Raw genomic sequence first — 12,156 nt, 5'->3', positions numbered from 1 at the left:
AAACTGTTCATTTGATAATTAGTCCCATCAGAACCTAGAAATACACCGTGATTATTCATGAATGTTAGATATCAGCACGGTATGCAACAGCATGTATTCATGTAATCCAGGTTTATTTATACAGGCCCCTTGATGAGTTCCTGATAGTTTTATTAATTTAGTTTTTGACGCCTAGCAAAAACATTGACAGTGCTAGCCCATAATGAAATGTGTCAGCTTTTTACACATGTAGCTAATTATGTAATAGCTTACAAATGGCATCAAAAAATAAACACCTGTTGCAGTCATATTGTTGTGGTATTGAACTGCAGTTTTAAATGTTAATGTATAATAATAATAATAATAATAATAATAATAATAATAATAATAATAATAATAATAATAATAATAATGAACATGTACCTATGTTTTAAACAGTGACGTTTTCCAACATAAATATGGTTAAGTAAATAAAAACGCTTGAAACACCCATTTTGGAGACCACAATAAAGCAGGACAGAGGTGTAGCAGCACCCCCTGTCCTGTGGATAGGTGTAAGCGGTGCGGGGGTGCTTTATATCAAAGGTAATGGGAGGAAATGGAAATTCGCTGAAGCTGCAAAGCGACTCCGGAGTCACGAGTCACGAAGCAACAAGAGCAAGTTGCGCGTGACCTGGATTTATGTCAGCTGTCACTCTACACGCCTTGTTTCGGCGTGTTTGTTTGTTGCTGTGTTTAAAACTTACCAGACTTTGTAACCTTCTTCATAGCTTGTCACTTTATACTGCCTTTTTAAAAATGAATTTCAACGTTTTATGCGATTGCGCGACGTCCAATGCCTTCTTCATGGTTTGGGGGTATCATAATCCTGCCATTGTGTAGCAGATTGATCCATTCCATGTTTTAGTGACCTGAGTTTAATTAGACTTGACACTTGCGTGCTGTAGCTTACATCCAAGGCCCTCAGAAGAAGAGGAAATATGTGCTTATGGGTTGTATTTAGTGTACCTCAGCATCTATTGTTGAGTGGCGTTTGAAGTTGATTGTGCTGAAGTTACATGCAATTCTGAAGTCCATGCAATTCTCTGGACTTGTCTGTGAAATTAAAGTGACGCTTAAGGTCTGGAAGCTTGTGGCTGCTGAAGCACCTGATGAAGAGTGTGCGTTGTGTGGAACATCACGCAGATCACGTGTCCAAAACATGTAAGCTGTGAGGGAGCGCGCTCTGCCTTATAGGCGATTAGAGACGAGTCTCTCTTAAACCGGCACTCATTAGATAATAGTTAGAAAGATGTAATGATGTGCTGAACACAAGATAAGGCTGTGTGGTACAGTGGCTAAAGAAAAGGGCTTGTAATCAGGAGGTCCCCGGTTCAAATCCCACCTCAGCCACTGACTCATTGTGTGACCCTGAGCAAGTCACTTAACCTCCTTGTGCTCCGTCTTTCGGTTGAGACGTAGTTGTAAGTGACATTGCAGCTGATGCATAGTTCACACACCCTAGTCTCTGTAAATCGCCTTGGATAAAGGCGTCTGCTAAATAAACAAATAATAACACAATTAGTTCGCTGCAAATGCACCTGTAATTCAAAATGAGACGTGAGGCACTGACAAAGTTTTATGTACGGTAACATTTAGCAATATAGTTTTCAGAAGACTTAAAGAGTCCTGTAAATAAATACAGGCGTGTGTAACCTGTTCTAGCATCTTGTGAAAGCAGATCCATTACCTTCAAAGGCCGGAGCACGGGAAAGGGAATGGGGAAATGTGTGGAACTCAGATAATGAACAGGAAATTGAGTCAGTGGAGTGTGGGGGTACCGGGGGGAGCTATGGAACAGGAAAGACAGTGTCGCTGTAGACGCGTGTCCATGTCACCAAGTCACCCATTTAGCATCCACTAATACAATAGCACGAACAATAACCCCCTCCGCCACTGACACCAGACTTCAGGAATAAGCTTTATTCAATTTGCGTCAGTACCCCCACCCCACCCCTTTCCTGTGACTAACAATGAGTGATCAAACGTATTGTAGCGATCTCGGTTAACGCAGGCAGGCGCATCACACGGGGCGAAGCAATCCACACGCGAACCCGGGACCTCTCGCACTCTTACGAAAGAGCCCGCACCTTTGCAAGGAGCGTGTATTGGGCTTATGTCTTCGTGTGTGATTACGTCACACCCGTGCAAGCTACAGTATTAACAGGTAGTGCTGTTTAGTGGGAGATCTCCGAAACCATTTGTTGAGACAACTGAACAATGACATTTAAAAACTAGTTGCGTTAACCGTGTGCTTATAGTGTTTAAAGCGTCGTTTTATTCCCGTTTAAAATGTATAAGAAAATGTCGTGAATCCTTTATAAAGCAGCATACAGGATAAGAGAAACATTGCGTCTTATTAGTCCGTGCAGGGCGAAGACAGACCTGCTCGTAGTATTAGTATTATTTTCAACTTCATAAAAGTGAGGTATACCGCTGGGACCGCTGTTTAATGTACCGTGCCCGTGGCTGATAGTCTAATTTAGTAATCATTCAGCTATTAGTTTGAGGGCATTATCCTTAAGACCCGACTGTCTGGAAGCGATTACCCAGGATTTTTTTTTTTTTTTTTTTTTTTTTTTTTTTAACATAGGGAAGTTAAAATTGAAGATTTTAATAACATGAATATGCTAAGAATGCATGAGCTCACTTTAATAATGCAATTATTAATTAATTGCCGGTGTGTTCAATTCGATCATCATTTACGATATTGGCTTGATTATTTTGTGCAATGAAACTCACAGGACATCTTCAACAGTCTGTATTAACCTTTGTGTGTGTGTGTGTGTGTGTGTGTGTGAGAGAGAGAGAGAGAGAGAGAGAGTTTGTGTGTGTGTCAGTGTGTGTGTGTGTGTGTGTCAGTGTGTGTGTGTGGCAGTGTGTGTGAGTGTGTGTGTATGTGTGTGTCAGTGTGTGTGTAAGTGTGTGTGTGTAAGTGTGTGTGTGTCAGTGTGTGTGTGTGTGAGAGAGAGAGAGAGTTTGTGTGTGTGTCAGTGTGTGTGTGTGTGTGTCAGTGTGTGTGTGTCAGTGTGTGTGAGTGTGTGTGTATGTGTGTGTCAGTGTGTGTGTCAGTGTGTGTGTGTGTATGTGTGTGTCAGTGTGTGTGTGTAAGTGTGTGTGTGTGTGCGTGTGTGTGTGTGTGTGTGTTATAGTTTAGGACAGATAGTTTGTTTTAAACACCAACTGCTGTCCATATACAGACTGTGAGATTGCCTTAATCAAACACACGCTTAAGAGTTTTAACACGTTTTAAAGTGTGTGCCTACAGTATGTAAGTATGTGGGCGAATTGTATGCATATGCATGTCTGATGCGCTAATTAAACACCATCATGAGGTCAGCATCATCTCAAGAAGGCTCTGTTTTTGGAACTGTGCTGTGCATGAATTGCCTGTGTATCCCAAGACCTGCATGGGATCATAAAACAAGACTTTGCTAAACTAGCAGATGTGCTCCTGGCGTGCATCGTGCCTTGTGTAAAGCAGGTACCGGCTGTTAAACAGCAGGTGCTTCATCGCGAATTACCGTCGTGATTACACATCTTCCTACCAGCCCTTGAACTTCCCAGCTTTTGTTCTTCGACGCTAAGTGGCTACATTAAGGCAGTTAGCGGGTAGGTCCGTTGTTTTCCTATAAAAAAACAAGACCTCATGGTTTTTTTTTTTTACTGGGCTGTTCCCATTTATTCCAAATTTCCTTTTATTTCACGGTTCAGTTGACTTGGAGAGTTTAGACTCCCTCCTAAGCCGGGATGCACGGGGGGGAGGTAGTGAGGAGGGGGGGGGCTTCTCGCTAGTTTCTCATTGGCTCTTTGATTTAGGCTCCCGCATCACATAGACATTCCCATTCATACATCATCCTCTGCATTTATTCCCCTTTTAAAAATAACCGTCTGTTATCCATGCTAACAACGTTGTGGTAAAGGAACTGGTATCTATAATTCAGGAAATAGGGGACAAAATAACACAACCCTCCCCACAAAACTTGGGTAAGTAAAACAACCATTTTTTTAAATATAGTTTTGATTGACAGTTGCAAGATAAGGCTTACATGCCCGGCAGAGTATTTTATAAGTTCTTGTTGTCTTTTTACATGTACCATTTTTTCTACTAGCCATTTTTAAACGCATTTTTATTTTGTGGACTTCGTTACAGTTTCGCATGCATTGGAAAATGTACTCAAATGCAGTGCCTAGTTCATAACTGTATATCTGTAATATATGGCTAGAATACGTGGCGACTTCAGCATTGATTCATATGCATAGTCATTTGAAACTGTGTGTTCTTTCAAAAAAGACTGTGTTAAACTCGGACCATACTTGGACAATATAGACCGGGCATCGTATGGAATTCAAACGCTTTGTGCAAATGAAGATCTTTTAGAGGGAATTGGTTTAAAATAGCGTCCATTCGTGATTTTAACAATGTTACACAGGAGTTCTCTCCCGAGGATCGATTGTTTAGTCCTGAACCCTTACTCTGGTATAATTGTGTGCAGATGCAGAATTGCATGCCCCTTTACCTTTTAGGAATTGGACGCAGTTTCATGAGGCGTACCCATTCGTCTTGAAGGGGGGAAACGCAAGACGAGAACACTAGAGATTGTCTTACTCAATAAAATCATTTTACTAGCATCATTTTTCTTTAAAAAAGTTTTCAAACTGAGAGTTAATATACACGAGAACCACAAGTAATGTGCCATATATCTGCAAACCTTTTTTGTATATAGTTTTGTTGTTTTGGTTTTTACTGCTGACTGCCTTGTAAACTCTTTACTCATTTTATTTATTTATTTATTTATTTATTTATTTATTTAATTTTGTTGCTCAGGACTTTGATCTGAGTTTTTCTGCTGGACATTAGAAAGTCTACAACTATGGACAAAAGTTTAGCATCGCCTAGAATTTTAGGATTGAGACAATTAAAAAAAAACGTTAGATTTCGTAATGTCATATTTTTCAAGTGTTGTCACTTTTTTTGTGAAGTATATGGAAAACTACAAAGCGGTATGCAATTCAATTTGTTAACGTAACATTATTCAGCAGGTTTCATTCGACTTTATGAAGCAAAATGAGTTAATTATATAGGGCGATGTTGACCACAGCTGTATAGTTAATATGGGACGTGGGTGATAGGTAAACATGTCTGTGCAGGTCAGAGACGACGCCGCATGTGTTTGACCATTAGTAGTGTGTTTTTATTAAACATGCTTCTGTTGTGTTGATGTTTCTATTTACAGTACGGGCTTATTGTAACTCAGGGCGATACCTGTTAGGAGGGATAATAAGGGGGGTCGGGGGGCGACAAATTAATGTCTGTAAAACCGTGGCAAGCAAGTCCATACTATTCACGAACAAAACAAGCTCATTATGAATAACTTAATACTGTGGCCAACACAACGTTGATCTTTCCCAGTCTTTGTTGTGGACATGTTGTGAACTGATGCGTAATTGCCCGGGAGATGTGTGTTGCTTTAAAGATGAAGACATTCATATGTGATGGATGCACAACATGCATGGCTGACATCGTGTTATTGGCATGTGCATATCCTGGTTTAGAGGCACGCGAAGCCTTTGTGAACAGCGCTACAGTTACCGACATGTTACCGTCTTATGGTACAGGCCTAATTAAGTATGTACGGTTAATTTTACAGTCTTTGCTGGAGTCTGTTTCACATGTTTCTAATTTGCCATTATGTTGTCATGGCTTGTAAAAATTGATTATCCACTATCCCGGTGTGAAGTATATAGCGGAGTTTCACTTAGAAAAAGAAGCATAGCTCTAGAGTCATTTCTCACTGAGTTTACTAGTTGTAAACTCGATGTTGAAAATAATAATAATAATAATAATAATAATAATAATAATAATAATAATAATAATAATAGTGCGAGTTTTGTATTGTTTATAAAAGCGCAACTCTCTAAAATGTCATCGTTTTGCATGTTTTGTTACTAAAGTTACAAGACCGATTAATGTTTTTAAAATAAATTATTATTATTATTATTATTATTATTATTATTATTATTATTATTATTATTATTATTATTATTATTATTATTTGTTTCAATTTAAATGGTGTGAAATATCAAATTTAATTTCAGATCCCAATATTTTTTAAAAAAACGTATGGCATTCGTTCTTGTGATAATATTTACACAAACATTGATTGTTTGTTTAATCTGTGTGCAGTACAATGCCTGCTTGTTTGATTCTTGTAGTAAACAATGCACAGAGAAGCCCCCGACATATGGTCCCGTGTATAGCATGAATTTAACGCAGCTCTACCACATGAAATTCCTTCAACGGAAACACAAAATCTATAAACATGTCGACACCCAGGTGAGAAACAATTGGAATAACCGCGGAGATACCTACAATACTTTACCACCCAAAATGCAAATGTGGCTTACGGATATACAACATTATCATGAAGCAAAAAACAAAGTAAATACACCCATTTTAAAAAATGTAATATTGGCATATTGAGATTAAAAAAAAATACATAAATTAAACAAAGGGAATTTGGAATGGATCGAATTCTTTTTAGCCATCGTGTTTCTCATCCAGACACAGACTCCCAGAAGGTTTTCTTTGTCACGATTTTCATTTTGTTCTGGACTTTTAGGAATGTTAAATGCCCCCAGTGCCAGTCGGGCTAGTAATTGCATGCGTTGTAGCAAAGGCTATAGACACAGTCCCCGGCCTGCCCTTTCACCCTCAACTTTATACGCTGCACTTATTAAGGAGAAAAGTGTTTCAGTATGGTGCAGTCTTGTTTGGGCGAACGAGACGTGGGGGGGGGGGGGGGGGTGAATACGACCGAAACCACGAAACCTATGGCGGTTCTATGAGGACATGTCGGTAAATCCAGATGGCTGTGTTAAAATACATATTTGTTGTGTAGAATCCTTTATCACAAGACAAATTGGTTCGTGTCAATATCATTTTGTGTCTACATACCATTTCTTAAAAGGTAGATGCATTGCAAGCAACCGTGTCCTAGATTATTATTATTATTATTATTATTATTATTATTATTATTATTATTATTATTATTATTATTATTATTATTATTATTATTAATAATAATAATAATAATACAAAAATGTGCTATTATTATGAATAATGTATTTCTGAAATACATCCTTTCATTATAAAATATTGAGACTGCATTTATATAAAGAAAACAGTATGTATTAGCGTGATTCTACAGTTTTAAAGTGTGTACGTTTTTATTATAGAAATCTAAACAGCACCACTCAGCGTCCAAAGCAGTAATGGAACATTTAAAAAAAATGTTTTTTTAGGTTGTTAAAAAAATCATCTGGAGGAAAAAGTACTAAAGGTATCTTGAGGTGGGGACAATGAATCGGAATGCCTGCAAAACATTGATAAGAGAACGGAAATGAAATAAATGAAAGGGACAACGAAGAAAGTCGGCCACAAAGTGCATGCCTTCAACCCCCGTAAGAATTCTGTCTGATTTCACTAGTCTGCAAAAATTCAGGGAGAAAAATAAAGCCTGCGAGGGAGAATTTTTCCTTTGTACGACTGTTTGGATGGGACCCTGCAAGTGGTACACAGGAAAAGTATTGTGTTAGCACTGGAGTGAACGTTTGAGCTCTGCTTTTTAACTGTAAGTTTCCACAGTTTTGTCCTGTTACAATAACCTGCATAGGTAAGTGCTTCTGTTGTGTTTAAAGCGACTATAGGAAGAGGGAAGCGGGTTGCAGGGAAAAATAGATTGTATCGTACAGCTCACTGCATGAAATCTCCCGTACATCTTTAGATGGGAAAGAAAGAAAGAAAGAAAGAAAGAAAGAAAGAAAGAAAGAAAGAAAGAAAGAAAGAAAGAAAGAAAGAATACTAATAGATGCATAAGAGGCAATAGAAAGGATCGGAGTAAGTCAAGGTGAGCGGTGAAAATGGCAATAGTCAATCGAGGAGCCTTTTCGAGAAACGGATATAGAGAATTAGTTGAGTGTTTAAAGAAGAATTTGAACCCGTAAATAACGCGCTGGAGAGCCTGGGAAATTGAGTGACAGTCTGAGAAAGTGGATTAAACTGGAGACAAAACAAAAACACATGACAATAGACTGAGGCGATGATAGCTCGGTGACGCGGTTTGAACTTCAGGGTACCCAGTACAGCTCATGCATAGTGTTGTGTTGTTGAAGTGTTTATAATAGACAAAACGTAAACTACATTGGTGGGCCTGCAGTACGTTCAGAGTCGGGTTAATTGAGAGGCTGGATGGATATAAATACCGGTTGTAGCCTATGCATGCTAAGTGGTCACTTAAAAAGTAATGAGGGTTTAGTAAAACACACACACACTTGTGTGTGTGTGTGTGTGTGTGTGTGTGTGTGTGTGTGCGTGTGCGTGTGTGTGTGCGTGTGTGTATGTGTGTGTGTGTGAGTATGTGAGAGAGAGAGTGAGTGTGAGTGTGTGTGTGTGTGTGAGAGAGTGTGTGTGTGTGTGTGTGCGTGTGTGTGCGTGTGTGTGTACGCGCGTGCGTGTGTGTGTGTATGTGAGAGAGAGAGTGCGTGTGTGTGCGTGTGTGTGTGTGTGTGTGCGTGTGTGTCTGTGTGCGTGTGTGTGTGCGTCTGGCAGCGTATACTCTGCACTCCATAGACAATAGTCTGGTTTATGGGGTTCCGCTGGTGACTGAGCGCCAGTAGCCTCCATACCTCAGTGACCAGCAGGAAATGTAACACAGCCACCGTATCTCCTGTGAAGGGTCAACTGTGGGGTCCAGAGATCAGCACTGAAATATAAATTGTTGTTTATTTCCGTTATTCAGTGTCTCCCACGTGGTGACTTCAACGCCCTCAACAGCAAAAACTAAATTAATATTATTAGGCCTACTACTAGTAGTAGTAGTAGTAGTAGTAGTAATAATAGTAGTAGGAAACATGGAAACGTAATTCAAAATAATAATAATAATAATAATAATAATAATAATAATAATAATAATAATAATAATAATAATAATAATAGCAGTGAGTTTGTTTTATACATTTAAATGATGTCATGACTTTCTTCTTGTGATTTCAGGGCCTAAGTGAACAGAGCTGACATTTTCAGGCCCGCTTGTTTTTTCAATGAAAATGTTTCAGACAGTTCCAGACACCTCGTCTTACGTCAAGGTAAGACAAGAGCGCCACTTTAACCAGGTAATGTCAGAAAAGGGGCGGGCTCTAGGGTTCTCCAGTCTAAGAAGCCTTGGACTTTTGCTGTTTGTAGTTTTGTTTGTTTGTTTGTTTTTTACAAATATGCATCAGACATTTTGTCATTCACTGTATTGTTTTATTGGAAAGTCGAAAAAGGTTTAGAATATTTGTGTCTATGATTAGATCGTTTTATTTCTGGTAAATTATATTCGGATTATGTATTATGGTAAATTATATTCAGATTATTTATTTAAAGTGTGTCACTTTTTTAATGCAATATTTTTTAACCATTTTAATTTCCATCATCTGGAATACATAAAAACCGTTTTAAATGGGGAAATGTGTGATCATTATGGTACAGTAAACCGTAGCCTACCCGTAAACTGAAGCATACGCTTGCAAAATGAAATGATAAAATAGAAAGTCTGATATCATTAAAATCATTCTATAAGTATCTGATGCCAAAGCACGTTGTAGCCCATACTATTATTATTATTATTATTATTATTATTATTATTATTATTATTATTATTATTATTATTATTATTAGTAGTAGTAGTAGTAGTAGTAGTAGTAGTAGTAGTAGTAGTGATGGATTAGATAAAGGTTCAGGGATTATATTCTAATAGGCATCAGTGTGTACACGTGTCACTACATGTTCTTTCCGTTTGTGTCTCGGCAGGCTCCTCGCTTACTTTAACGCGTTATTATATTTGACATCATATCGTTTTTTTTAGTTTTTTTTTTCCCCACCACAGCCCCAAAGAATGTAAACAAACCAAACATCGGACATATGGTTTACAGGTTTTAAAAACACTGTTCATCGGGTCATAAGGAACAGGGCGCGATTCATCCAACCACTTAATCGAGGCATAGATTAACATATTGGGGGCTTGCGCAGCGCTACAACCCAATAACCGTTGCGTTTAAATATTATATGATTAACGCAAAGTAAGCAGGGTTGTGAACTTTATTAAGGATTTAAGCAAAGGTATAAAAAAATGAAAAAGATAGTAGTAAGAGTAGCAAAGGGTAACTAGTTGTAGAAACGAAAAGTTACTTGCTAGTTTTATGTAAGGAAAATCATTATAAAAAGTAAAAACGGGGTTGTCTTTGCCTTTGCTGTTGCACTGTTGGCGTTTTTATTTTCGGTTGGTGTTTAAGAATGTAAAAAATAAATTAAACCGTTGAGGCATTTCAGTAAATGGATAAGGTAACTTAACAGTGCGGTACTTACTAAATCCCCTCCGCTGGTAACCAGAACCTCCCCAACATCTCCTTCAGGGCTCTTGAGAATATACCACACGGTGTGTGCGTGCGTTGTGTGCACACCTCAAAATACACCCATTGTGCCTGCTTAAACTATTCATAATATTTTCACATTGAAGGCTTTTTCAAATGAATAGTGCTGTGAGGACCTTTTTGCCCTTGACATAGAGATTCTGTTCATGCAGTCATAACGTTTGTGCAGCATTGCACAAAGACGGGTTCTCTGTGAAGGGACTGCAAGCCCGACTCCGAGGAACAATTCCCGGTTTGTTCTGGAGGCTTCCGACTGTGATTGAAGGTTGAAGCTAAGAAACCCAACTTGCTAGCTCCAATAAAATGTATTGCGCCTGTAGGCATACAGCTCTGCCTGGAAACCTGGCAAGACCTCAATGGTCCAACCTAGTACAGTGGTATATTTTACTTTGACGTAAAGTATTGCGATTTGGATCTTTGTTGTTTTAGAAATTCTGTAATTGTCCAGTTCTATAACATTTTATAGGCAGAAATTCGTGGCTCTTGAAGGCCTTTTATTAATGTGTATATATTACAACAAAAATAAAACTAAAGGGATAAAACCAAGAGGATATGTTAACCGTTTCTAGAATTAAACGGATATCGTGCATCACTGAACTGTGTTAGGCAGCAGTGTGCTACAGTAATTATAACACTTCCAGGAGGGGTTCGGACAAAGGAAACGGGTAGGTATGTGTGCTAAGAATCCTCATTAACACATCATGCAATTGCAAATCAATCACAGACACAATGAACTTGTTCTAGAAACTACTGCGTGGAAGGGTGTACAAAGATCTCCTGCTTATAAGGAATGCATATCTATAATACTCTAAATCAGGGGTCTCCACCCCTGGTCCTGAAGAGCTATGGAGTCTTCTGGGTTTCCTTCCAAACGAGCTCTCGGTTATTTAACCGATTGTTGGCTTAATTAGTCCAGTAACGTGTGTTTCAGCCCTCCAGCCATTGATGGTGTAAAGATATAAAACCTGCAGGATTGGGGTTCTCCTCAGGACCAGGGTTGGGAGCCCTGTTCTGTATGATGAAGAGCCTGGGCTTCGCCTCGGGGTTTCTGTCACCAGGCAGGGGGTGGTTCATCTTGTGGTGTAGACCCTTGTGTCAATCCGCTACGCTGTTCCTACCATGTCGTGAATTGTTTAATTGAACAGTTCTATGAAGTTGAATCTAACCATGGTTGCGATGGACTGAAAGAGACAGCAGTGACCACAGACCGACCCGCCTCGTCCTCCACACCGGGGTTTCTTTTGAAAGTCCAGTGCCACTGACTGAAGTGATATTAGTCTTACACTTGTTGAATTCAATGTACTGTTAATAACTGCGCTTGTTTTGTTTGTATTACCTTGCCATACAGAGTGGTGTGAATTATTATTTAAAAACGTTTCATTGGTCCTGTAACTTTAGTAACAAAACGGTCAGAACTCGATGATATTTGATAGAGTTGCACGTTTATAAATCATAATAAACTCGCACAGTTTTATTATTATTATTATTATTATTATTATTATTATTATTATTATTATTATTATTATTATTATTATTATTACCTTTTTAACGACTTGTCCAGTTTTTAACTGAAAATGTTCTCTAATAGGTCAGGCTAGTCTCTTCATTATGTGGATCCGCTTTAGCTACACAAGAACAGTTTTGCCATCTTGTTTTTTTTTTTAA

General features: G+C 38.5%; 1 protein-coding gene across 10 annotated transcripts in view; it reads left to right on the top strand.

Annotated features, from left to right (window-relative positions):
* Window positions 1–3,846: 3,846 nt before the first annotated feature.
* LOC117397175 (Friend leukemia integration 1 transcription factor-like) overlaps window positions 3,847–12,156 on the top strand; it is a 34,073-nt gene continuing 25,763 nt past the window's right edge. For 5 of the 10 annotated variants that reach the window (XM_059009531.1, XM_059009530.1, XM_059009529.1 and 2 more), the window contains exons 1-2: window positions 3,847–4,005; window positions 9,074–9,192. In XM_059009531.1, the coding sequence (XP_058865514.1) occupies window positions 9,121–9,192 (72 nt within the window). In that variant the 5' untranslated portion in view covers window positions 3,847–4,005; window positions 9,074–9,120. Of the gene's footprint in view, window positions 4,006–7,465; window positions 7,695–9,073; window positions 9,193–12,156 lie in introns of those variants that run through there. The other 5 variants (XM_059009523.1, XM_059009522.1, XM_059009521.1 and 2 more) reach the window with 5 other exon arrangements.

Source organism: Acipenser ruthenus, chromosome 39 (genome assembly GCF_902713425.1).
Source record: "Acipenser ruthenus chromosome 39, fAciRut3.2 maternal haplotype, whole genome shotgun sequence".
Classification (NCBI taxonomy): Eukaryota; Metazoa; Chordata; class Actinopteri; order Acipenseriformes; family Acipenseridae; genus Acipenser; species Acipenser ruthenus.
The sequence above is the reverse complement of the archived record's forward strand: the minus strand, read 5'-3'. Positions and strand labels throughout refer to the sequence as shown.